Here is a 27,634-nt window from a genome sequence, read left to right on the forward strand (position 1 = left end):
TTGTTCCACTGATTCCCAAAAAGCAATTTGTATAACAAGCTGTATTTCTCATCCAAAACCGTAAGTGTCCTGTGTTTATCTGCTGATCTACTACTACTAATTATTCGTTTCATTGTTATAAACCTTTGTATCTCATGAAATAATAAATCACGCATTTTTTTGTATCATACGACATTTCTGAAGAACAAAGTAAGATGCGAGGCAATTAACTGAGGTGATTAATGGAACAACTCTTTCCGCTTTTTAGGAGTTGGTCGTTAAAATACGAGATACAAAATAATTGGTCGTATTAAAAGTTTCGGGAAAGAGGAAATCTTCGGAAACGTTTGGTAGTTTAGTGGTTTCGGTGTTTTTATTGTTGAAGAATTATCGAATTACAACGATGGCGTTGAACTGATAACTGATATAAATCAAGTCGAAGGTCAAGATTCCAAAAAAAATTATGTTCCTCAATATTGAGAAATAATAAATTTTAATATACTTTTTTCTGGCCAAGAAAATGCGATGGTACCTCCCCTTACGAAGACGCCCTATTTGAGAAAATGTTGGATCACGTTATTTTGAGGTTCTGATTTCAACTTTTAGCTTCGCATTTTAGCTTCAGGTGTCGCTTTCACTCACTTGGGCGTCTCTTTTTAGGACAGTTGAGTCCAGCAATGCATTTGTAATTCAGACTAGTACCACTGATGAGACCTATGGCTGGTCGAAACAGTACTATCTGGTTTTGGATCACGAATGCTTTATTAAGGCTGATCTGTTTTGTGAGGAAGTAGTGAGATATAATGATAATCAGCAGATATAATAATGACCAGTACACTCACTACTTCCACATACCAGAATTGTAACACTCACCAACCAAGTTGATGTCATCAGAAAATAAACTATATCAATTTTTGAATTTTAGCACTCAAAAACAAGACATTCATGATCGAACACTAGACAGTGCTGTTTCTCTTCAGCGCTGCTAGGCTGAACCACGAATACATTGCCGAAGTCAACTGTCCTTAAACAAAAAGCCTGAGTGTAAGTATTGATATTAACCTTTCCAAGGACCTTCATCCACCACAGTCTATCGCAAAATCAAGCTTCGATATCGACCGTTAAATGAGAAATCGCTTCAGGTATTTTACTCTAGAAAAAATTGTCATCTAGTTGACTCTGCTATGCCTGATTTGCTGGTTTCTCCTCGGTGTGTGAGTTTCTTGTGCTCGGCGATGCAAACTTTCAGCATATCAGGAATAGCAGAGCATGTTTGGACTCATCAACATAACATCAGATGGGCTCAAGCTGAAATCATCCACAAGAAGGAACATTGGTTCAGGAGAAAATTCAAAGAAGCCACATTTATATTGTCCAACAACGCATTTAGCCAAGATAGCGTAGAGATACGCAACATATGGAAACCTCTTATCAAGCAAAACACGATTAACTCCCGCCAAACGGTCAGCTTCCACTAAAACCGATGAAGCGGAGAGAGGGAAGAGGGGATAGGTGAAAGCACTCGAATGACCTATAAATAGTCAGATATCTGAGGAATAAGTCCAGTTATCACCCGAAGACGATAGTGGATACTAACAATCGAAACGTCGCGAAGCAACTTGGTTTGGAATCTTTTAGTTTTTGATTTTCATTTCTTGTTAATAATTTTTTAATTTTAATCTCCTGTTAATAGTTCAATTTTTTTTTGGTTTTTGCTTGTATTTTATATCATTGTAATTTCAGTTTTTTTACTTAATATAATTGTTATTTTTTTCAGCTAACCTTTTTAATTTTTTACAGATTTTTTTCAGGGATTTTAAATCAATTCATATCATATTAGACATATTCAAACTAGCCTTTTTTGAGTACAAATTGGTGGAAAATTATCCCCGAAAATTTCCATCAATTTTCAGGAGGGTAATTTGGAAAAGAAGTGAGCAATGGGTTGTTCAGAATAAAAACTTTGTGACTGTTCATGGTTTTGATGTCAGACACTTTGCTCTTTCCAGATTTTCAGAAGCATCCAAAAGTCTAGTGTTATATATCGATCTCAACAATTTTATGAAATATTCATTTTATACCCATCTCTAGTAACAGGCCTATACAGTCAACGAAATGGGATTCGAGGAGCCTGTTTTTTGAAACCAGTTTTGATAGTTCGTTTATTTTGATCAAAAATTTGATACATCCACCACTAGTAGAATCGACGAATTGAGAAAGGGTCTTCTTAGAAACCAAATGTGACAAAGGAATGTAGTCGCACCATTTTTTCATTGTAGACAAGGGTCGATGCTGTTGAGAATATATCTCAAAATAATGGTATATTTTTGTATACAAATATAATTATTACGATATGAACTGGGTAAGAAAAACTAAAAATATAAAGTTTTCTTTCAAATATCTCGCAAACGAGTGGAAATATATTACCTCAAATATTATGTTGATCTGTTTATAATCTGTTTAAAATCTGTTTTTCCGTTAACCAGCTGTCACATCCCTACGAACGACAACCCTCAGAAGTCGAAACTTGTGCGAGCTGAGGATTAACGAGGTCTTGCCTTTTAACGTGTGATTACTAACACGGATTGGAAGCTAGCAAGTGAAAATCGATCGTTCAGACTAGGGCTTGAACCACCAACCGACACGGCAGTCAATTCGAATGAGTGAACAAAGCACCCACGTCGAACCGCCTGGCTACCGACCGTCCTCTGAAGGAGTTCTTAAAAAAAAATCCTAGGTACTCTCTCCTAAAATCAATAGTTCAGAAATTATTGTCGAAATATATCGAAATTGACTAATCATAAAGGTTGTGGTATTCATGTTATTGATATTTAATTATAGTTCTAATTTTTTTTCATTAGGTAGAGTGGAAACAAACACGTTTTTGATCATAGTAGATATTCACATAATAAACCATGCCAGTCTTAAATAATTATACACGATACAAATCACTATTCTTCATTTCATTCATACTCCTCAATGGAGTACGTTTTTATACTATAATATATTCAGTTCCTGAACAAGTTCATTACTTTTGTTCTAATTTTCGGAAGAAAATCATTTGAAGGAGCATCAAGGATGTCTGTAATCACGTGACATGAAACTTCTTGTCACGTGATAACAATGATTAATTATGTATCCCTGAATCATCCATATTATAATAAAACACTGATCATGCTATTAAAAAGCACACAGGATGATCTACATCTAAGTTAGAGTGCCGAATTTTACTTGTGCATAATATTTGAGACACTCCTTATACATTGATAAACAAATAAACAACACAGATTTACAAGTCTCAAGGGGACGTGGTCTACTTAAGGTACTTGACCTATAATAAGTAGTTTTAATGGAGGTCATCTGCATTTGTTTCTTCAATTTATTCAGTTGATATAACGACATGAAAGATTTAAATGGATAAAAGGCCATTACTCAATTTACGTCATAAGTGGTTTGCGTTCAGCCCAAGGTGTCTTGATAACTAGAGTATTTATTTCATCTGTTGAAACCAAAACCGTACCAGATTTTATGAAGGCTAAAATTTTGTATGTAGGTTCGTTTTGTGTTGTAGATGTGCAATAAGAATTTTGGAATATTCCAACTGGGGCGCTTCCCATGGGAGTAAAAGGGGAGCTTTTACATATGAAAACTACCTTTTCATCACTGTTTTTTCGCACCGCTATACTTTCGGAGGCTGAAATTTTGTATGTAGGTTCGTTTTATGTTGTAGATGTGCAATAAGGAAGAATTTTCAAATATTCCAACTGGGGATCCCCCACTGAGGATAAAAGGGGCGCGTTTACTTATGAAAACTACTTTTTCTTTTTTTTCAAGGACAAGACACAAGAACTAAAGGAAAATCCTTAAAGTGCTCTAAGAGTGGTGCCTGTCGAAACTACTCAGGAAGTTTATTCCCCATAAACGCAATTCTCCAAATGAAAGAGTTCCTAAACACTGAAGTTCAAAGTATACTGAGTTGAACCTCAAAACGATAAGCAGCCACAGTCTGTCGCGTATTTCTGGAATCAAATGTGAACACTTGAACACTGCGTAAAGTATCCATAGAAGAGAGACAAATCCCATCTTCGATGTTCCAGACTATCAAAGTTGCAAGTGATGTTCGTGTCTCCAATCAGGTGGATGGCTCTTTTCCGGATGGAATCTAGCAGCTTCAGGTTATGCTTAGGGGAGGAGCTCCATGTATGAGAACAATTCTCCAAAGAAGGTCTGATCGGAGCTTTATAAAGCATCAAAATTTGCTGAGGTGTATAGAGTTTTCTGGTTCGGAACAGTGTTCCAAGCTTCTGAGAAGCATCCTCTACAATTCCAGCTACATGATTGTGCCAAAACATATTGGTCTCCATTTTAACTCCTTATCGAAGCAGAAAGCGGAACTGTCTAACCTCACATTATTATATTCGGTTCGGAGACATTTATCTTTTTAGAGAAAACTGATTTTTCGAGAGTAGAAGTTTTTGTGTTCTCGAAATTGATGTCGTGTCCTGTCCAACACGTATTGGCGACAACGATCAGAGAGGCTATCGAAATTGGAAAAAAGACCTAGTAGTATGAACAAGAGGGATGACGGGCAAATATTACCAGCAAAACGGAGATCCATCTTATCACTCCACAAAAACAAACAGACCGCTCAATCCCAGAAGCAAAACCAAGCACATGATAATACAGGTATAATTTTTCAATTCAAAATAATAATTTATGTGTTTCCGGACAACCCTGTATATGGCTGTCGCATGACAGCAGGACGAGGAATTCAATACAAATAAATGCCAAAATATTCTCACCAGATCAAAGAAAAATTATAATTGGAAATCAGTCGGCTGGCAGGAAAGAAGGAAAATATAAATAGGATATTATTTATTGGTTGAGAGTTTTAAGATCACAGAGACGAAGGATTACCAACACTCGGGGTGAATCAACTTCGTCGAGAATAATAATTAAACTGATTAGTATTATGTCTGGAGCAAGGGAAAACGTTCTTAGTTCTTATTTCCGTTTCAATCACGATTTCAATTTGCTTCGAAGAGACACGGAAATAACAGAGGAATCAGTATTTTCCCAACTGTTATTTATGTTTCTTTATAATGAATGTTTGATTTTATTTTTTACACTAGAGAAACTGGCGTCAGGAACTCCGAAGAAGCTTCAGAACATGACTATTTTTTTCTCATTTTTAATGTCAAAAGCAGAAAGAAATGCGTAGTTGGTTCGAAGATTTATGTTGTTTGTTTATCTTGAGGTAGTTGATCCGGCCCTTGATGAACTCTCGAATGCTGTTGTTTAAACATTGAAAATGAAATTACTTTTATTGCTACTTTTAGCTGCTACTTTTGCACTTTTAGCTGAACTATTTGAAGCTTTGACGTCACAACAATCTGATGAACAGGTAGATTTGCCCTATTTTGTATTGTATTGTATTTTAAGTTCATTACTCAATAGCAAAATGAGAGTAGTTTGAAACTAAAATAGTTATATTTCACTTAGATTTATATACACTTTCAAGGAGTAGTTGGTAGGACACGAGACTTGAAAACCAGAGTTCAGAAATTATTATGGATGTGAAGGAGATAATAATCCAAAGATTGCATACGAAATCGACGGAGATAACAAGCAAAATGCATTACATTGCTTGTCAATAAGATGAACGAAGCATCCAATCTCGGGTGAGAAATCAACAAAGCAGAACCGGTACAACTACTCAAAACATAGATCCAATCCTATTAATTCAGGAAAGGGCAGACCGAGAAGCATTTTCCCAACATACAGAATGGGATGAATTTACCCCGAGAAGGTAAGGAGCGAGAAATCATAATGCCAACTGTTTAAAAAAAAATCTGTTTAAAATCTGTTTTTCCGTTAACCAGCCGTCGCATCCCTACGAACGACAACCCTCAGAAGTCGAAACTTGTGCGAGCTAAGGATTAACGAGGTCTTACCTTTTAACTTGTGATTCATAACACGAGTTGGACGGATAACAAGTGAAAATCGATCGTTCAGCTTGGGGCTTGAACCATCGACCAACACGGCAGTCAATTCGAGTGAGTGAACAAAGCACCCACGTCGAACCGACCGGCTACCGACCGACTGATCTTATCACATTAATGAAACAAACACAAAACTAATGACGAAGTTTTAGCCCAACAAATACAAAAATCAAAAATTGAGGCCGAAAAATACTTACAACAAGTGAGAACGCAAGACCTACAGAGAAAACTTTTTAAAATGGGAACTCCCCAGTAGAAAGAAAAAAATTACAAGTGACGAAGAAGATGAATCGACCATCCTGAAAAATGAAAGAAAGCGAAGGAGAAAGTCAATGATCGACTCCCCCACCAAAATGCTGAAGCTTATGAGGCCCCAACCTCCTACAATGACTGAAGTGCAAGAAACTGAATTTAGAGCATTGAAGGTGCTCATGCGATATATTCGAAGCAGAATAAATGAGAAAATTACAGAGTACAAAACATAAATCGTTTTTCTCTCAGAGCTAGTAACAACACAAGAGTTGCAGATTGAGACAGTCAGGCAATACTTCGAAAAGAAGTGTAATGACGATGCCAAGTCGGAGTTCGACAGACTAGAGGGCTTGATGAACAGGAAAGAACCTACTATCACTACGCAAGATCCAATAATTTACCCCAAGGCCCAAGAAGAAATGTTAAAGAGAAGAAGGAAAATATAAGACAGAAAAATATTCTACCCATTGTTATTGAAGAAAGAGAACCTTTAAATATATGATACCAAGAAATTAAAAGAACAATCGCACGAGGACTTTGCAGTCAAATAAACTGGAAGCTCTATACCACCAAACGGTCATCGGTTATTTCTTTTTATAAAATTTTATAGTATATCTTTAATTCGGAGTATTCTTCACAAGTTAATTTTTTTTCAAATATTCCGAATGTAAGTCATAAAAAAAGTATAGTATTCTCTTCGTGACAAACTTTATTCTCATGAGTAATGACTACATTCCTCGTAACTTTCTGATTGTCTTATGTTACGCCACGGCATCAGTATCTGGTCTCCACATATAGAAAATTGAATTTTCCCATCGCTTTCGCAGTAACTAGATCGTCCCAGAGATGATTAGTAGCTTAATTGAATCACAATTACTTCAGTCGAGTCTATTCCATAGATAGTTAGGAAATTTACTTCTATAAGAGCCCCAAGTCGTTCCTTTCGACAATCACTTCTCTCTTGTTTGTGTCGACAGGGATAATTTAATAAAGCTTATCTGGGATTTCGCACAACCCCACGCATAACACGTATTTGACGTTCAAAGGGGCTCTCAGATGTAATGTTGCTGCCCTTAATCTGATACATCGCCAACGACGTATAGTGAAAATGTTCATGTTTACCTAGCCGTTGCTTGGCGGTGACGAGAAGGTCCCCTTAAAGGGTACATATCCACAGAATATGAGATCACCAGAGAATTTGATGAAATAATTGATTGCTGAAAGCAAGAAAGGTGAAGTCTTAGTATTTCAGTTACATGATATCTTTACTGTATTCTGTTGCTCAGCACATATTGCGGTCACTGTTCTGTTACTTTTGATGCGTTTTGGAATTTGTCACTCGATTCCGTGAAGTGCTGTCCAGCCAAGTTTGTCGTAATGTTTGGACCATTTCATCATGGAAGAAACATCAGACGGTGACGATATATCGTCTTGTTCAAAATGTAGATTGTCTAGAAAGGCTACAAAATCATTGACGATCCATACATTTTCAGTGATACTTCTGAAACGATAATTTACAACATAAAGGTTCAGAGAAAAATTAAATACTACTGTGCGTTTTCCTCTAGAGAGATGAGTAACTACGCAATGATGTAACTACCGATGATGGCGCTATTGAAACAGCTAACAGCGGAAACAATGAATGTTAAACATGGGTTACTTTCAATGTTTTGGGGTTTTTGGGGTGTTTTGAGTCATTTAATTGTGAATTTGTGAGAGTTATGTTTCTTAGCGCGTTAATTCTAGACATGAGAAACTGATGAATAGGTAAACTAAATTACTTTCACTCACGGGAAGCAAAATAAATCACAGATGACAGGGATTTATTTTTGGTTTACCATCTGGCTTAGTTTTGACATGTCCGGTAGATGTCGTATCTCGACGATGAACTTGCCAACAGATCATTGATGTTTCACACTGGAAATACCTACAGTGGATATTACACGGCTTACTATCGACCAATTTATCACATGGTAGGAAAACAATGATTCTCACTTTCAACCAGCTCCATTGAAGTAATTTGCAGGAAGGGAGGTGTATACTCTTTTTATTTTTTATTTTTTTTAGGGACAAAACACAACACTACAGAAAAATCCTGAAGGCGCTCTTGGAGCAGTGCCTGTGCGAAAGTAGCGATTCACATTGGATTTAAATCGCTAGATCAAATCCATTTGGAAAAACGTTCTCAGGAAGTTTATTCCACATAAACGCAGTTCACCAGATGAAAGACTTCTTGAATAGTGAAGTTTGAAGTGTACTGAGTTGAACCTCTAAACGATGAGCAGCCACTGTCCGTCGCGTATTTCTGTTATGTACCACTCTTGGTGGAATCAAATGTGCCAAGTCACTTGAACACCACCCGTGAAAGTTTCTATAGAAGAGAGATAAATCTCCAACCTTTCATCGATGTTCTAGGCCAGGGGTCTCCAAACTACGGCCCGCGGGCCAAATCCGGCCCGCCAGTGTCATCAATCCGGCCCGCGACAGCCAATGATTTACTGTCATCAATCTGGCCCGCGACAACCAATGATTACCTAATTGTTGTTACTATTGCTGTGATAAGTTGAAGAAGAAAACACAGAATGATAATTACTCGGTTTTATTTACTTGCAAGGTAAAACTTAACGACAGAAATGATAACAAAGAAAACTTCATTTAAGTATCTAAGTTTAAGCATATTACGCACTTTGCGACTATCCTAGTCTAGAAATATAGTTAAGGGCAGAAATTGGCCTTGGAACAAACTGAAAGAATCATTATGGCCCGAAGGCTTCAAAGTTTGGAGACCCCTGTTCTAGGCTATCAAGGTTGCACGTAATGTTAGCGTTCCAATCAGGCGGATGGCTCGTTTCTGGATGAACTCCAGCAACTTCAGGGTATGTTTAGGGGCAGAGCTCCATACATGAGAACAATACTCCAAAGAAGGTCTGATCTGAGCTTTATAAAGCATAAAAGTTGCTGAGGTGTGTATAGTTTTCTGGTTCGGGACAGTGTTCCAAGCTTTTGAGAAGCGGTCTTTGCAATTCCAGCGACATGATTGTGCCAAGACATATTGATGACTATTTTAACCCCCAACAAACTCATCGAAGCAAAAAGCGGAATTGTCTGACCTGACATTATTATATCCGGTTCGGAGATATTTATATTCTTGGAGAAAACCGATGGCTGGGTTTTTATGGCATTGAATTAAACCTGGTTACTTTCACCCCAATTCGAATCACTTCTAGATCCTCAGATATGCAACCTTCTGCTGCCGGTGAAGTTGTGCTTCCGTAGCCGATGTCCTGGAATCTAAATGGAATGAAGAGACAAGTGTGCTGTCGTCAGTAAATATATATATTGGATTCTTGTTTTTTTCCAATAAGTCGTTGATATAAATAAAAAGAGGGTTGGAGACAATATAGACGGGAGAGCGCCAATGATAGTTGACTTTTCATTATTTTAATTTTTTTATTATATCACTTCAAATCATTATTATTCATTGTGATCTCAATATATAACAACTAATATAAATTCTTTCAATTTTCTAAAAGCTCAATTTCCTATATGTACCTATGCATAAATGCTCTGTTATCTGTGCGGAGGTGTGAGGTTCGCTGATTTATATATAATAAATTGGCAATATTTGTAGGTATTGCGTCTGGAATCGAATAGATTCAGTTTCATTAACACTACTTTCAAAAAACTACCAAACTTTTGGGAAAGGAAAGTTTTGGCTATGCAGTACTCTATTTCAATACAAAAAATGTGGGAAACTTCCAAAGAAAGGAAGAGAGTAATTAATTTTAAAATAAACTCTTTTTAAAGATGTGTAGATCATGCAAAAACACTTTCAGGTACAAACTAGAAGAAAAAACCTTCCCAAAACAACTAAGTACTTTCATATGAATATTGATTTATACAAGAAAACACTTTTTTTATTCCTTTTGTTTGTATTCATATTGCCACGCAATATGGAAAATAGGTACAATTTCACTTACATGGAACACTGTCATCCTCAATGGCAGACATTGATGTTCCGGAATAAAACACTTATCCTATCCTCTTCACCACCAATCTGGATGAAAGTAAAAGATGAAGTTCTCATTTCAATCATAACTTCACGACTTTATGTCCCGAATGGGTTGAATCTACTCAAGTTACGATGACATTACGTAATAACATTCATTCTCTTATTTGAATCAATCCCAGCCATAGGAATCTTGTTTGAATTGAAAATGGTATATTTTTAGTATTATAGTTTTTGTTGACTATCTACAATAAAACGTGATTAGATTGAATTCTAAATACCAATATTACCTACCATTACTCTTTTTCTATATAAAATAAAAGCAAAATACTACAAATAGTGGATTTTTGGAAATTCGAATGACTTACGCCAATTTCAAATAATTTGGACATGGAAAATCCAGGTAGTTATTTATATTCGAGAAATAATTCACTAACTACATTTTAGTTCGCAGAAACTGCAAGTTTCCAGAAATTACCGAATATAAGAAAGTAGGTAAACTGCGATTCATCAAGAATATTAATACTGGATATTCCGGTTTCTTCTAAGATTGGTTATATACCGGAGCGAAAGTGTTCTTAATGACGTCTGTTTGCCGATCCCCATGCGTTTCTTGATAATTCAACAATTCGCCTTAAAGCTGAACTTGTAGGAAACCGACTTGAATAAGCATTTTTTGATTTAGAAGATTATCGAGTTGGGAAAACATATCAAAACGATATAACATCTAATTCTGAAAAAAGGTATAAGAAAAATGATAAGATGCACATTTTCTTGAAGCGATTTCAAACCCATCTTACTATGTTAGTTGGATATTTCATAAACATCACCCTAATGCTAGCTTTAATATGAGATGATGGTTCGAATATATGAATATAAAAGCTCTAACGTAGCTAGATGATGTGATTACTAATTTCCTAATGATGCTAACTTGGTTAGCGAAACGCGCGTCGAAAGTCAGTTCTTTTGTTCTAGTATAGAAAAAGTGTTTTTATCAGATTCATTTTCCCAAAGAATTAAAGAGCATAGAAGTAGTTTTGTAAATAGAAAAACCAATTCCACATTTGCAAACCACCTTTTAGCAGAAGCCCATGAGTTCAATCATGAATACGATGTGTCACATTTAGAAAAGAAGAGTTTGAAACTCAATCTTCTAGAATTTTTAGATATCAATAAGTTCGGGAATTCGGGTAATTTACTGAATAATCAATTAGAATTGAATAACTTCGCGTTACTAAATATGTGGGATATAAGCTCAGGTAATTTAATTCATTACCAACTTAGGTAAAAATCGGGTAATTGAAATGTAGGTACTTCAATTTGTAGAATAAGGTACGTTTAGCATTGAATATGTAAAATTAGTTAGTAAAGAAAATTCACGCCCGAAGAAGCCATTGAATGGCGAAGCACGTGTTGCGTTTTTGTAAAATCGTTTAGTGAAAATCTCACAATGAAGTGTTTTTTGAATACGTTCATCATTACCGTGATAACATTTTTTTCGAAGTTTGTGTCTTCATTATATTCTAACTCAGTAATTTTATCGCCTATAGTCGGTGTTGAAATGGCAGATGAAAAATCGATATATTAAACAAATAATACCCTAATCCCTGCCATAGCAATTTTATTTATTTTAAGGAAAACTTTTTTTGATTTTCTACTTGTTATGATATCTATTTAATTTCCATTACCTACGAATGTTTGGAGTGTCTACAAGCACACTATACAGTGTGTTTATTAAACATGCGGCAAAAATTTAAGGGACTATTCCTTGGACTATTCTAAGGACATTTTGTTCTTTGATGATTTTTGATAGGGCACTTTGTTTCGAAGATACGGAGCTAAAAAGAATTTCGACAATGAATATTTATTACCAAAAATTACATGCAATGTTTTTTAATTTACAAAAACTGTTGAAAATGACTACCCCCGCTCGGGTGCAAGAATCCAATCTTCTCCTAATTGACTCCCGAACTCTTTCAAAAACACCAGGATCGTTTCTGATTGCGTTACACCCAGCAATTATCCGATTTCTCAAATCTTCCACTGGAGTTGTTGATAGGTACCAACGGAATTGTTAGATTTTTTATTACTTGGTAGGTCCATTGTAGTACGCTATACTTTTATTTCGGCTACGTTAATAATTTTAAAATTACCAAAATTCTTATTGCCGAAATTGTTTCTGGCCCCGTATCTTTGAATAGTCTCTAAATTTTTTTGCTGCATGTTTAGTAAATACACTATGAATGATTTGAAGAACAAATACAGAATAATATTATTATGATATATGGCCAAGAAGTATTTTTATTGTTCTGTTACCTACTCATGTCATTTGAATTTTACGTGCAACTATAGTTATGCACTTGCTTGTCTGTAGTACATTTACCCGAAGGTAAAATACATTATTTCTTTCTTTCTGAATACATGTCCGTGAAGGCCCTCCAACATTCTGATATATTAATTCATTTATTCATTACCTCATGCGTGCATGCATCTTTGAATGTATGTAGTGAGTAATATTGGTAAAATATATTCGTAATAGAATAAAAAAAGAAAAAATACTGGGGAGTTTGAAAAAAACACATATAATTTCAACGAGAACTTCAAAATTCAATAGAAAATGTGTGATATTTCCATAAATATTAATGACACACGAAAGAAGAATCCATCTGAAACAACTTCTCCCTTGAGAAGTACATAAAAACCTTTTGTTACATGTATTTTCTGAAAAAAATAATTTCTTGTGTAGGGTCTCCCAACAGGCACTTCCGAACTTTGACAATTGATAACGATAATCTTGTTGGAGCTATATCTGTCAAATTGTTGTTATTTATTCAGTTTGTTTTGCCAAATCACCATAGCATTCAACAACACGTGCAAATAATGAAATTGTTTCATAAAAATGGATGTTCTGTTAGGGCAACGTACCGCGCGCTTCGCTCATTTTACAGATAAGATCATTTTTACGTTTACTTACGTACTGTTAAAAAAATGCCGATTGGAATCCTAGGTCACTCAATCCCCTTTATCTTATTTAAGGTTCTAAGGGTAGCATCTATACCTCTTTTAAAGGGGGGTCCACGTGGACCAAAAATATTTCTTGAAAGTTCCCTTGAAAATAAAATTGACGTGTCTTCCCGATTTTTCACATCATTTCTTAAAAAAATACAGTGAGGGTAGGAAACTATAAAATTGATAATCTATATCCTCTAGTGAAAAAGTGGAAAGGCTTTTTCCAGAAAAATTGATCTCTGTCAAAACAATAGGATTTTCATCTGAATCGCAGAAAATTAGGAAGTGAGGCTGAAAAATACAATGGATATGAAAACGACTATTCTGCTGAAAAGTTTATTATAATGATGAAAATCCGAAAGTTAATAATTTCGTTTTAGAGCGTATCTTCTGTATTTCGATGAGAAATCATTTTAGTAAAGTGAAAAAGTACATGTCCGCAAAATATGATTGAACTCAATTTGGATATTATATCTTGGATATTGGATGATTCAATACAAATTTACTCACAATGTGAAGCAATTTAGTTTTATAGTTATTTCGAATTTCAAAGAATCATGTCAAAATTGAAGATATTTATTAATGAGAAGGTCATCCTCTGATGATACATGATGATTAATTATCATGGTAATAACATATGGACATATGAAGAAAACTTTCTACAGTAGGAGATGTTCTTAATAACATGGAAAAGTAGAAAGACAAAACATTTTTACCCAAATAAATATAACCCTTTCAATTTAAACAAGATTCCTATGGCTGGGATCGAAAGAAATAAACGAATAAATGTCATTACGTACTGTCATCGATGACATGAGTAGATTCTGTCTACTCCTATATGGTAATGTTATCGTTACTTCAGTAGATTCAACCCATTTGTGACATAAAGTCGTAATTTTATGAATGTTTAATTCAATGTTCATATAGTAGTAGTTGTTTGAAAAGTATTAATTCTTTCGTGTAATACAATGTTTATATAAAAGAGGGCTTTTTCTTCCAGTTTGTGCCCGAAAATTACTTCTTTGCATGATTTACACATTTTTGTTAAGACTTTATTTTGGAATTGATTACTTTCTTCCTTTTTTTGGAAGTTTCCCAAATTTTTTTATGAACATGAAGAAGTAGAGCTACAAAATATTTCTTTGCAAAGAAAATATACTTTTATTTATAACTCTACAGGAGATTTTTCAGGAAATCAGTTTTGTTCGCATCAAAAAGTTATATGAAAATTATCTGAATATTTTCTTCACAACTGTGATGCTTTTGGAAATAACATGGCAAAAGTATCAATTAGGTATTTTTCAAGAAGTAAATATAACCATGAACATATTTGAATAGGAAATATATTCGAGATGTATTTGTGTGAGTTTTGATATAATAAAAAATATGTTTAATCTGGTAAACAGATGGGTAAAGGCCGTCCTCTCTTTAGATCTTTTGGACATTAGTGAAATACATGTACGTTTTTCCACAGTGTCTTCCAATGTTTTCATTTTGCTATGTAGTTGTGAGGTTTTCAAATTTCACTTACCCTGATGAGCGTAGAAATCGCCATCCGTAGTAGATATTCCAAAACTCAGTTTATCGAATAATATAATCACCCACAAAATTCCACACCTTGTGGCGCCACATAATATTTTCGTCACTCGAAGCACGCGCGCTTTTCGGACCGAAAGCGCCGGAAAATCTCTCGCAGCCCGCGTATCGCTGGTTCAAGCGCAACTGAAATCCTTCGCACAAGCAACAAACTTATTTCAAAATTAACAGAGTCGGCTGTGATTTGAATCGCCACTCGCGCTTATCTCGCGAACGCACAATTTTTCTAATTTTAAATAGCGCGCTCACTGAAAACAAACGACTGTACGTTCGTCCACGGATGTGTCGATTTTGAGTTAGGTAACGGGTTTCGGAGTTAACATCACTCTAGTAAACAAATGACAACTAAGAACTCGTCAAGGGTAGTAAAATCGCTCACTTCTTTACCGTGACCTATTAGAACACAATGAAGCCATACAGACACGAAGACTGTTTCCCAAATCCGGTCCCGAACTTGCCGTAAAGCCTCTAGTTTCCGACTACCGCTTCTTAATTATTTTACATTAGCACTGTTAGAAGTCGTTAGAATCTCTTTTACTTCCGTTTCTTCCCCACACATGACCATAATTTATTCTAATTGTATTCGAAAAACGACGCTTCTAGAATATATTCAACGGCCTACCCGAAGAGGACACTTTTATATATTTCAGCCACTTCGAGGACAGGCGGTGTTGTGGGCATCGTACAATGTAAACACTTGACTGTTTGTATAGTTGGTAAGGTCTTTGCCATGGTGCTGGAGTGGATGTGAATGGGGAGTTAAATGATGTTATATCGACAGGGGTTGGAAGGGTGTGTTGCTTTTTCAACATGACGCTGACAAATTATTCTTTTGAGTAACAAATTTTATCGAGGATCAAACTTTGTTTACTACTTTATCTTGGTAATTTTCGTGAGATCTCAACATTTTTCCGAGGTCTCATTTTTTTCTCAACATCTCGGCTTTTTTTTGAAATGTAGACCTTTCTCTCTAGAAATCGAATTTATTTTCAAGGTGTTAACATTTTTTCTAGTCAACATAAAATATCTTGTGAATAACCTAAAGAATGGATTCCTCAATAAAGCGAGACGTGAAGTTCTACAAATAAATCACTTATTTTCCGGATGATTCTTCTAGAAAAAATAATAATAATAATAGATCCATGTCATTCTCTTCATAATACAGCCAGAGTAAATATTTCATCGACTTCTAACATGACAGCCATATGTCCATCCAGCAGACAGGACCCTTGTACAAGTGAAGCATAAGACTACTAGTGAAGCATAAAATATAAGAGTTGGTTCAACTCCAGAAAACTATAATTTAATACAAAGGTAATGTCATTGTCCTTTCAACCGATAGAAATGGCCCAACAGGCATTGGCTAAATTGTTACACATATTGGAACCGGGACTGTATTATCACTTTTAAGTTCTCCAAAACAAATTGAATTCGATCAAAACCTTCCAGTTATTTCTGTCGGTAATTATGTTATCCTTCTGCATCAGAATCAGAAAGAAGCCGGGAAAGCATTTAAAAAATGACTGAGAAGAGTCAAAGTATGAAATAAGTATTGAATAATCTTAATGGCGACCAGTTCATGATCTCATGAATACCTTCAATTGTCCAAAATCCAAAATCAGTGCATTTTTTCTGAATAAAAATCGTATTTTCAGTAAATTTATTGTTCAACAGTTTGTGGGTTGGTAATGAATCTAGTTATATCCGTGAATCAACAACCACTACTTGTTTAAATTATAAGCTGTCATTCAGTATCTCGTAAAAATTCAAAATGAAGGACAACGATCAAAAAATTTGTGCTACCACACCAGACATTACCGAGCAAGCAAATATTGCGATGAATAATTTTCTGCCAGCAAAATCGAGAGAAAAATACGAATATAATTTCGAAAATTTTATGAGTTGAGCAAAGAAAAACATAACTTCGTTTTCCGAAAACGTTCTTTCCGTTTATTTCGAAGATTCAGCCAAAACTTCTATTAAAAATGGACCCTAATAAAATAATTTGTAGGAAATATTGTCACCAATTTTTAAATCATTTAATTGAGTTCTGACTGACTGAATGAGTTTATTATTCAAAGCAATGATCCCACACAAATATATTGTACCTTCCTTTCTACGGTTGGTCATAGAAAAAGTATAGAACGCACCTCGAGGATGAGGCCAATTACGTCCACTGACGAAATATCACACTCGGCTAACGCCTCGTGCTTACAATTTTTCCCTCGTGGGTGATTGGGTTCTTATCTTACTCGGTACATGATATACTATTATTAAACTTTTCCTACAAGTGTTGCTTCGAGTGAGCAAATTGTTTCAATATTGAGACACATGCCTGAGAAGAAAACTTCACGTCATATTTATAGCAATGAGCAGGTTGATTGCCAAAAATTTACTGATCGTTCTGCAAAAAAAGAAGAAACAAAAACTTGATTTTGTACTTTATATTCGTTTGGCTTGTTGATTTCTAAAAATAAGATTTCATGTATAAATGTTTGCTATAGTATTTTATGAGAGTTGGTGCTGAAATATAATATTTTGATCCATGATAATAATTAAATAATTTTCAGAAAGAGAAAATATTCTAGACGCGCACCTTCATAGGTAGTAATACTACGCACTGGATTACAAACGTACACTATACTATGAGTGTATAAGTGAGTCGGAAAGACTCACACCCTAAATCGGTACGACCAATCAGCCTTACATCCTTCCTGTGGAAAGGACTTGAGATGATACTGGATGGACACATCAGGAGGGTGGCATTATATGCTTCCCCCCTGAATAACCACCAGTATGCTTATCAAACCGGCAAATCGATAGATTTAACATTAAACAACCTTGTAGAGAAAATCTCCCAATTCCTTGACAACAAGAAGATTGCGCTTGCTGTATTTCTCGATATTGAAGGAGCATTTGACAATCTATAGGATCGTCTCAGGCTATGAAAGGTATGGAATCGACCATAACTGGCTGGATATACGCCAAGCTGGTAAACAGAACTTCAACTACGACTCTTCAAGGCGAGACCATCAGGTTCAGGGTCATCACAGGCTGCCCCAAGGTGGGGTACTATCTTCCCTTCTGTGGTCGCTCCTGATGGATAGTCTGCTTGATACCCTCGACAGAAGAAAAGTAGATCTGCAAGCTTATGCAGATGACCTTGCCATCTTTGCAAGGTCCATGTCGGAAAGAATAGCTTGTAATATCCTCCAAAGCACAATGGACGTTGTTCACAGTTGGTGCCTGAGGGAGTAGATGTCTGTCAGCCCCAGCAAAACTGTGATAATCTCCTTCACCAGGAGGAGAAAATTGGATGATCTAACGTCACTTTTCCTCAATGGTGAGGTCATTTCATTTGGAACGGAGGTGAAATATCTTGGCATTGTCCTTGATAAAAAAACTCATCTGGAACGCTCACATGGAAAAAGTTTTACACAAAGCCAGACTGTCCCTATGGACATGTCGAAGGATTTGTGGTAAAACTTGGAGTTTAGGTCCCAAACAAATCCATTGGACTTATGTGATGATTGTCAGACCAATGATCACGTATGGTGCAATTGCCTGGTGGCCGAAGGCTTTACATAAAACGGCCCAGACGAAGGTCTCTCGCTTACAGAAGCAGGCTTGTCTGGCCATCAGTGGTGCCATCAGTACCACACCGTCACCAGTCATGGATATCCTTCTAGATCTACCTCCTCTCCACATTTTTCTGGAGAGAGAGGCTAGATGTACTGCATTAGACTTGTTTGTGCACATTGCCAGTTGCACAAATCAATTCAATGCAGAGTGCAACAGACTATTGGTTGACACTGGAAGTCACTTTATGCCTCCAAATGTCAACTACGAACTGCCTTATGAAGTACTCTTGATCTTGAGTGATCATCAATATGGCTTTCGGAAACAAAGGTCAACTGGCGAACTTCTATCGTATGTCACCCATATTTGGAATAAAGCAATCGAGAAACATGGAGAATCAAGAGCTGTTGCCCTTGATATTTCTAAGACCTTTGACCGTTTGTGGCATGATGGTTTGCTGGTTAAACTTCGATGTTAGGGCTTCTCGGATAATTTTTGTTAATGACTCTTCAACTTCCTGAAAGAACGTTTCCTGCAAGTGGCCGCCGATGGAATACTTTCACCATCAACGTTGGTGTTCCCCAGGGATTCATATTGTCTCCAACCCTCTTTTTATTAACCTCTGGTATAGTGGTGACGACTTTGAGTTTTATTTCTCGGAAACCTCTTTTCATTGTATATCAACGACTTATTGGAAAAAACCAAATCTGATATATTGGATTGGATAGGCACACTTGTCTAGTCATTCCATTTCCCAGACAGCACAGAATATTCTATGAATATTCTGACAACGTTCAAATATACTCATTTAAGAATATTCTGATTGAATGTTCTCAGAATGTTCATAAACTATCTTCATTTTGCAACAAATATCCTATGAACATTCGTTCGATATACTCTAATAATATCCCGTTCTGATATTCTGAGAATCTACTGAATCGTATTTTCGATATTGGTCTTGGTTATTTTGGACATATTTCTTCGGACCGTAATATACCCACCTACCACTTGGTAGCATCAAAATGGCAATAGTCGCAGTGTTTTGAATAAAACTGCAAGAAGTTGAAGAAAAAGAACAGAAAAATTTTGAGACAAATTGTTCATAATTGTATATATCTAAGAGACTTCAACACAAATTCTTTGTAATTGTTATTAGTTATCAAGCAATAAAAAATTAAAGTGAGAGTGGCAGATTTGGTGATGCCAATTGTGAAGAACTTTCCGCAGATTACATATAGAAAAAATTTTAATAACACGTTTCCATTTCCACAGTTCTAATTCCAAACTCTGAGAAGATTAATCGGGCATAGAATTAATCATATTCATCGCCATCAATGAAATTGTAATGATCAAATTTCCTGTTCAAAAATAATAATTGCTCATTTATTCATGTTGACAATTCGACAATTCTGACATGGCGGTATTTGAAAGTGATTCCGTATGATAGGTATGGTTTTCTGTTGGTCGTTGACTGGTCTGTGCATTTTGAAGGGTAATTATTGTTAATTATAGAATAATAACCTAACAATAAATTTGTTAGCAAAAGCATTTGTTTCAATATTTCTCGTGGTCGTTTATATGGTCAACTGTACTTTTTTGTGAAAGTGTCGAGTGTGATACTGTCGAAACTACCAGAATCATGGATTATAAAGGAATTGGAAACAGTGCTATTGGTCATCAATGCATGGAGTAAAATTGAAGAATTTAATAGCCAAATGTGAAAGTCTTTGCAGTGCGTGGGAAACATTCCCCATCAGAATTATTGGTAATGCTTATGGTATGTATGTATAACACATTATTAACATTTTTAGATTCTATAACTTACATTGAATTTGCAGACAACTTGGCCACAGCTCGACATAAAGCGATTAAAGCAGAAATAACATCTGATTTAAATTCAGATTTAGAACAAGATTTAGAAAAAGAATTAGGAAGAAAAGTACAAATTTATCTTCCTCAGACTCGGATTCAGAAGACAATATGAATTGCGTCAAACAACCAAATGCTAGTCAAAATATGAAAGGTAGCTACTCTCCCATTTTCAGCCACATACAAATCGTGTTAATAGTTCAAAGAATGAAAGCATATGTGGATTATCATTTCACAGAAGAGTAGGTACAAGTTTAACCACTGAAGAGGTCCACTCCTATTTTTTTATTTTTTGAAAAGTCTCAATCACGGCATTCAACTTCGTCATATTGTTTATTTATTTTTACTCAAAAGCAATGAGAATTTAGACGTAGACCTTTTCAAAATCCCTTGTATATATTGTACATCTATAAATGAGTGATTTCCTGATTTCTCCTGTTGATATAATTATTATTGTGTCCTTCTAAAATATATCCTTTCAGATGTGGAGTCAAGAACACAACCTTGAGATGTTGAAAGATTATTTTTTAAAAGGTAACATTTTTTTCAAATTAATTCTGATACTAAATTTAGAAATTTTCCAGTATCTCTTCCTACTGAAGTGTTATCCCAAAAATCTCAATTGAAATCTGTTAACGAACGTGGTAGAAGTGAAGTCAGTATCTCACAAACTTCAAAAAGTTCTTCCGAATCCAACCTATTTCATGGTGAATATAGTATGATTATTTTTATAAACATTACTATTATCTATTGTTTTTGTAGATGAAAATTTCTAAAGGAAAATATTGATACAGCTCAATATTTTGATCATCAAGATGTACCAGCTTTCACAAGACATATCTAATATGAACTTGATTAAGAGCAGGCAAGATGAAGATCCTGTACAACAGGAATCAATATTGGATCAATTCCAATTACCTCTGAGAACTGAAGAAGATCGCGTCTGTTTGAAGATTTTCTTCAGGATAAGGAGAATGTATCTAAAGTGGTTACTATATTTCCCTTGTATTTATATAATATAATTTATGTTTTCATCACAACACAGATGACCAAAGAGTGCAGAATTCTCACCCCTTTGTTGTGAGCTTGGAGACCTGTCAAACTTCTGTTTCTCAGGGATATTTTTTCAATAGAACAGCTGAACTTTGGAACTCCTCAACGAGAGAGGTTTTTCCTGATGCTTATAAACTTCAAAAATTTAAAATGAATGTTAGTTGATTCGTATCTCCTGTTTCCCTAATGTTTGCCAGTTCTATTCACTCAACATGTTTTTATTTCAGAATTTTTTTTATCAAGAATTTTTTTATTTATTGTTTTTTTTTAATTATTAGAAGAAAAAATAATAAATTTATTTTGTATTTAAGGATTTTTTATTGTTGCAGTATCCAAAAATACTTCATGTTCATTCTGATGATTCCCCTAAATATGTCCGTATATTCAAAATATTATTGATTTTGAATGTACAAGTAAAATATACATGGAATATTCTGAGGATATTCAAATATTCTCACATAATATTCTGTGATCCTTTTCAGAACATCCTATGAATATTCTCAGAATATTGATAAATTTGAATGTGCACATAGAACATACCTAAAACGTTCTGAGAATATTCAAATATTCTCATGTAATATTCTATGGCACTTTATAGAAAATACCAGGAATATTCCCAGAATATTTAAAACAGTCCATTCCGAATGTTCATAGAATATGCCTATAATATTCGTTTTATATTGTGAGAACATTCTGAGAATATTCAAATATTCTCAGCCTATATTCTATGGATATTCTATGATTGTGCTATATGGGTTGGATTCCAGGACATCGGCTACGGAGGCACATCTTTACCGGCAGTAGGAGGTTCCATATCTTAATGAGGATCTAGAAGTGATTTCGAATTGGGGTGAAAGTAACCAGGTTCATTTCAATGCCACAAAAACCCAGGTGTCGGCTTTCTCCTCAGCAACTTTTGACGCTTTATAAAGCTCAGATCAAACCTTCTTTGGAGTATTGTTCTCATATATGGAGCTCTGCCCCCAAACATACCCTGAAGTTGCTGGATTCCATCCAGAAAAGAGCCATTCGCTTGATTGGAGACGCGAACATCACGTGCAACCTTGATAGCCTGTAACATCTAAGAAAGGTTGGAGATTTGTCTCTCTTCTATAGATACTTTCAGGGGAAGTGTTCAAGTTATTTGGCACATTTGATTTCACCAAGAGCCGTACATATCAGAAATTCGCGACGGACTGTGACTGCTCATCGTTTTGAGGTTCAACTCAGTACACCTCGAACTTCACTGTTTAAGAACTTTCTCATCTGGAGAACTACGTTTATGTGGAATAAACTTCCTGAGAACGTTTTTCCAAATGGATTTAATCTCCAACGATTCAAATCCAATATAAATCGCTACTTTCACGCCTTGAAGATTTTCCTGTAGTACTCGTGTTTTATCCTTAACAGAAAAAAAGAAAAGGGAAAACTTTTTAGTTCGCCCCAGTTAATTCAAAGTAATTTTCACAAATACGACAAGTTAATCAGTAACTTGTCGTATTCAATAATATTGACTATCAAAGAAAGAGCTAAAAAATTCAAACAATTATAGTCAGAGACTACAAACTACCACCGTCTTCAGAATTAATTGACTTCTGAAACATTCGATGTAATACAAGGTGACAATCATTCCCATCTTGATTCATTTACCTTCTGATTTTCAAATATATTCTGACAAATTTTGATCCTATTTTGTGATATTGATGACTTATTTATTTTGTGGAAACTCATCTTCAATTAGATATAGGAATAAAATACTTTGTCTAATTTCCACCTACTTAATGTATTGATAATAATACGACCAAGGATTCGGTTTTTACACCATTCTCAAGTATTCTAACACTAGTGTTAGAACACTAGTGTTAGAAAGAACACTTGGTCATTTGGTCTTATTAATATCAATACATTAAGTAAGTGGAAATTAGACAAAGTATTTTATTCCTATATCTAATTGAATTTTGATCCTGTTAGTTGTGTATTCAATGATTTCGAAGTTTGACCAATATAGCTTTTATCATATCTTGATGTTCGGCTTTTAACAATGAACATCGAGAAAACACATTTCATACCTTTCACCTCATACGTGAAGAACTTACCAGAATTTGAGACCCTTCAAATAGATGGTAACCAAACAATATCGATGGTCCAACATATTAAATATTTGGGAGTATTCATAGACTGTAATTTGAAATGGGACATCCATATCGCCTTCGTCTTGAAAAAACTACGAAGTACATTGTCAAAGTTCAAATATCTATCGAATATTTTGAAAATTGATCAGCTTCGGATATTATATTATGCCCTAGTTGAACCACACTTAAATTATGGAATATTAGCCTGGGGAGCGGCAACAAATAATTATACCAAACAACTGGAAAAAATATAAAAGTGGATCATCAAAATAATATTCAAGAAACCATACACTTACCCCACTAATGATTTATACCGCGAAACGAAGTTATTTGATCTTCGACAACTATATTTTCTATCAGCAGTAATGCGACAGCATACTCACAGAAATACAGTGATAGCCATAAACCATAATTACAGTGCACGTCACAAAATCAATTCTTCTGTTATACCAAGACCAGAAAAAAACACCCTACAAAGAAGTTATGTCTACTTGGGACCCAAATTATATAGCTTGATCCCTCATGAAATGAAAGAATATAATTCCCATCATTTATTTAAAGCAAAAATTAAGGAATGGATAAGCGCCCAGTCACGCCTTTCCATCCATCAATATATTGATATAAAAAACACATATTATAATTTGTTATAAATAAAAATCACATAGAAATTATTGCTCTATAAGTATTCTTTCATTATGAGTATTATTTCGTTACTGTTTCTTTGGTATTCATATTTAATATATAAAACATTATTCTCTCTTCATTCAAAACTTCTTCCATGATATTTTATATATACATTACTTTTAATTTTATATTTGCAACACCATTTTTACATTTTATATATAAAACACTATTTTTTCCATATTTTATATACTTTAGACTTCATATTTGAATTTTATATCAACAGCACTATTTACTACTCTTCCGATACTCTTTCCATGATATTTTATATATACAACATTATGCTTAATTTTATATTTACAGCACTGTTTTTAAAATTTTATATTCACAACACTATTTTGAATTTTATTTTTACAACAATATTTTATATTTTAAAAACTTTATAATTCATATTTCAATTTCATATTTTCTTTTAATTTTCCTGATATGATTTCGAGATTCTGGATCTACGTAGACAATTTCACTGTAGTCAAGGTCCGCCTTTTGGTATTTTGTCTACTTTGACTCGATCCCTATTAGGCTAATTGAATGTATAGATATTACTTTTGTAAAGTTTTACTCCCACTACCAAGGCTTGCCTTGTTGGGTAGTATGTATTTATTTACCATTGAATGTCTTCTTTCATTGTAACTTTTTTTTTAGTGTAATGTAAATAAATATTATTATTATTATTATTATTATTATAGACAAATATATGCTTTTCCCATTGGTTGAATCCGCACTTCCGAGTGAGGTACTCAAGATTTGGAAAAGACATAGCAGTTCGAAGGTGAAAATACATAGTAAAAATGAAAAAGATACTTTTGCTTCTGACAACTATCTCACAATGTTGTTAGATTTCTTGAGAACCGAGGTGGAATAGGAAAAAGAATAAATTTGGCAAAAAGGAGCAGTTTAAACCTAATAGTAAAGGTAAACGTTTACTGCAAGGTGAGCCTGAACTCTATTCTGCTGCAACATTGTATATACAGTTAATACAAAAGATTCCTCCAAAGGTAAGAAACCGAACTGTATATTTTGTAATAATACTACCCATGCAAGTCAAGATTGTTTTGCTGCACAAAAACTTTCTTTGGAAGAGAGAAAAGCAATAGTTGTGGAAAAGAAAGGTTGCTTTTCTTGTTTGAGAACCAATCATATAAGCAAAAATTGCAAAGCTTTTGTAAGATGTTTAATGTGCGCACGGAAACATTTTCCAATAATGTGCTGTGATTTAGATTTGAAAAAGGTTCAACCAGATGAAAATTCCAAACAAAAATTGGAAACTGTTTTGACAAGTAATTTCTCAACTGACACGCTCTTACAAACTGTCATTGTCAAAGTGACAAATAATAATTATAAACAGAAACTTATCAGGGATTTGCTGGATTCCGGTTTTCAAAGATCATAAATATATTTCATCAAAATGTGCAAAAGATTTTAATTTTAAGCCATCAGGAAAGGAAAATATTATACAAGGTGTTTTTGGTGGTTTTCAATCATCTTCTAATCTCCATAATATACAGGGTCTTTCACGACGCTCTCTTTCCGTTATACCGGAAGTCGAGGGCAACTTCCTTATTTCAAATAGAACACCTTGTATTTCATTACATTTTTGAATTTCTCAGCACATTTTAGACATACTTTGTATAACAATGCCTATACCCAAATTTGTTAGTTTTCGAGATAATAATTTTTTTCTGAAAAGTTTGACAGTTACAGCACCACCCCGAAAAAATCATAACTCATAGACAGTAACGGTTGAAAATGTGAAATTTCACAGAATTATACCTGTTGACAACGTTGACAACTGTGTCACCAGTGTCAATAATATTGAAGAATGACACTTTTATTAGTCAATCAGAAGAGTTAATGTCGATTGGAAAATTCAACCTCAGACAATGGGGAAAGAAACGGTTCTGTTTTAGGTATTTCATAGGATTCTAAAAGAGATGTGATTTGTCCAGTCTCATTAATTTGAATATTACACCTGAAACGAAAAGAAGTTTATTATCAATATCTCAAAAGATCTTTGATTCCATTAAGTTTCACATGTTCAGTAACGTTAATTCCGAAACTGTTATTACAGTAAAAATTGGTTAGGATGAAGAATTACCAAGTGACATAATCGATAAATTTGAAGAGTGGATGAAACAATTACATTTCCTTAATGTATATAAAATCCCTAGATCGCTTAATAATTTAACTCATTTCATTCATAAAAATGTTTCTATTCATGTATTTTGCGATGCCATCAAAGTGGCATATGCATCTTGTGTATTTTTGAGAACAGAAACAGATAAGTAAGTCGTTCTACAACACTACAACTCATTCAGGCTAAATCTAGAATAGCACCAAAAAACACCACAATATCAAGGCTTGAGTTATTAAATACAGTCATTGGAGTAAGATTATGTCAATCTATTAAGAGGGTGGAAGAGATGAAATACTTACATTTTATTGGAGTGATTCCATGGTAGCCCTAACATGGATAAAAACCAAAGGATCCTGGAATACATTTGTGGGGAATCGCGTGAAAGAAATAAATTCGTGCAATAGTATTACCAAAATCCGGCAGATATTGCATCACGAGGATGCACTGCGAATATACTGATTAAATTAAAGTGGTGGGAAGGTCCTCAGTGGTTAAAACAGAGTCCAGAAAATTGGCCCCATACAGAAATAATTTGTTCAACGGAGGATATAAATATTGAACAGAGAAAAACGATTTCTGTTAACTTCGCACAAAATGAAAATTTTTCCAAACATTTCGGATACTTCTCCAAATATACGAAAATTGTGAAAATGATAGGTAATATTTTAAAATTTTATAATAATTCTTCAAAGAAAAATCAAATTAGAACTGGCGGATTAACTTTCGATGAAAAGTAAATGGCAGAACTTTATATTTTAAAACATATACAGAGAGAAAGTTTTGGTTTGGATGAAAAATCGATTGGAAATCTGCATTTATTGATAGACAAAAACAATATTATACGTGTACAAACTAAACTTATACTAGGTGATGACAGTAATGATTTCAAGTATCCTGTTGTTTTACCATATAAATATGATATTGTTAGGAAATTGGTCGAGGAACAACATAAAATACATCTTCAAGCAGGGGCTCAAACACTTCTTAAAATACTTCGTGAAAGATTTTGGATACTGAAGGGAAGAAAGTTTGTTAAAGAAGTGATAGAAAAATGTGTCCAGTGCAAACGATTCAGAAGTAAATGCATAAATACATCTTTTGCTCCACTACCGAAAGATAGGATGAACAATGTGTCCGCTTTTGAGATAACGTGAGTAGATTTAGCTGGACCATTGTGCTTGAAAGGGGAAGAGAAGTCTTGGATCGTACTATTCTGCCAACGGAACAAATTTTATTGGAGAAAAAAATTATTTGAAGAAGATAGACTGGAATGAAGTTATGTACTACTCTACAGTTAGAAAAATCAAATGGCATCAGAATCCTCGAACAGCCGCTTGGT

At 34.6% G+C, this 27,634-nt stretch overlaps 1 protein-coding gene and 2 long non-coding RNA genes across 3 annotated transcripts in view; 2 read left to right on the plus strand and 1 right to left on the minus strand.

The window, feature by feature from the left end:
• The window catches only part of wgn (Tumor necrosis factor receptor superfamily member wengen), a 132,575-nt gene extending 117,302 nt beyond the window's left edge, over positions 1-15,273 (minus strand). Inside the window, exon 1 of the mRNA XM_074181748.1 lies at positions 14,783-15,273. Coding sequence (XP_074037849.1) covers positions 14,783-14,806 — 24 coding nt within the window. The 5' untranslated portion in view covers positions 14,807-15,273. The remainder of the gene's footprint in view (positions 1-14,782) is intronic.
• A 4,552-nt stretch (positions 15,274-19,825) lies between these two features.
• Positions 19,826-20,834, plus strand: LOC141485198 (uncharacterized). Its single transcript, XR_012467089.1, has 3 exons — positions 19,826-20,203; positions 20,265-20,449; positions 20,778-20,834. It is a non-coding gene; the product is annotated as an uncharacterized lncRNA (long non-coding RNA).
• A 49-nt stretch (positions 20,835-20,883) lies between these two features.
• Positions 20,884-21,570, plus strand: LOC141485199 (uncharacterized). Its single transcript, XR_012467090.1, has 3 exons — positions 20,884-21,002; positions 21,058-21,283; positions 21,341-21,570. It is a non-coding gene; the product is annotated as an uncharacterized lncRNA (long non-coding RNA).
• Positions 21,571-27,634: the final 6,064 nt, after the last annotated feature.

The sequence above is a fragment of the Leptinotarsa decemlineata genome, unplaced genomic scaffold (genome assembly GCF_025532065.1).
Source record: "Leptinotarsa decemlineata unplaced genomic scaffold, Ldec_3_MD MMD2_tig00026314_RagTag_RagTag, whole genome shotgun sequence".
NCBI lineage: Eukaryota > Metazoa > Arthropoda > Insecta > Coleoptera > Chrysomelidae > Leptinotarsa > Leptinotarsa decemlineata.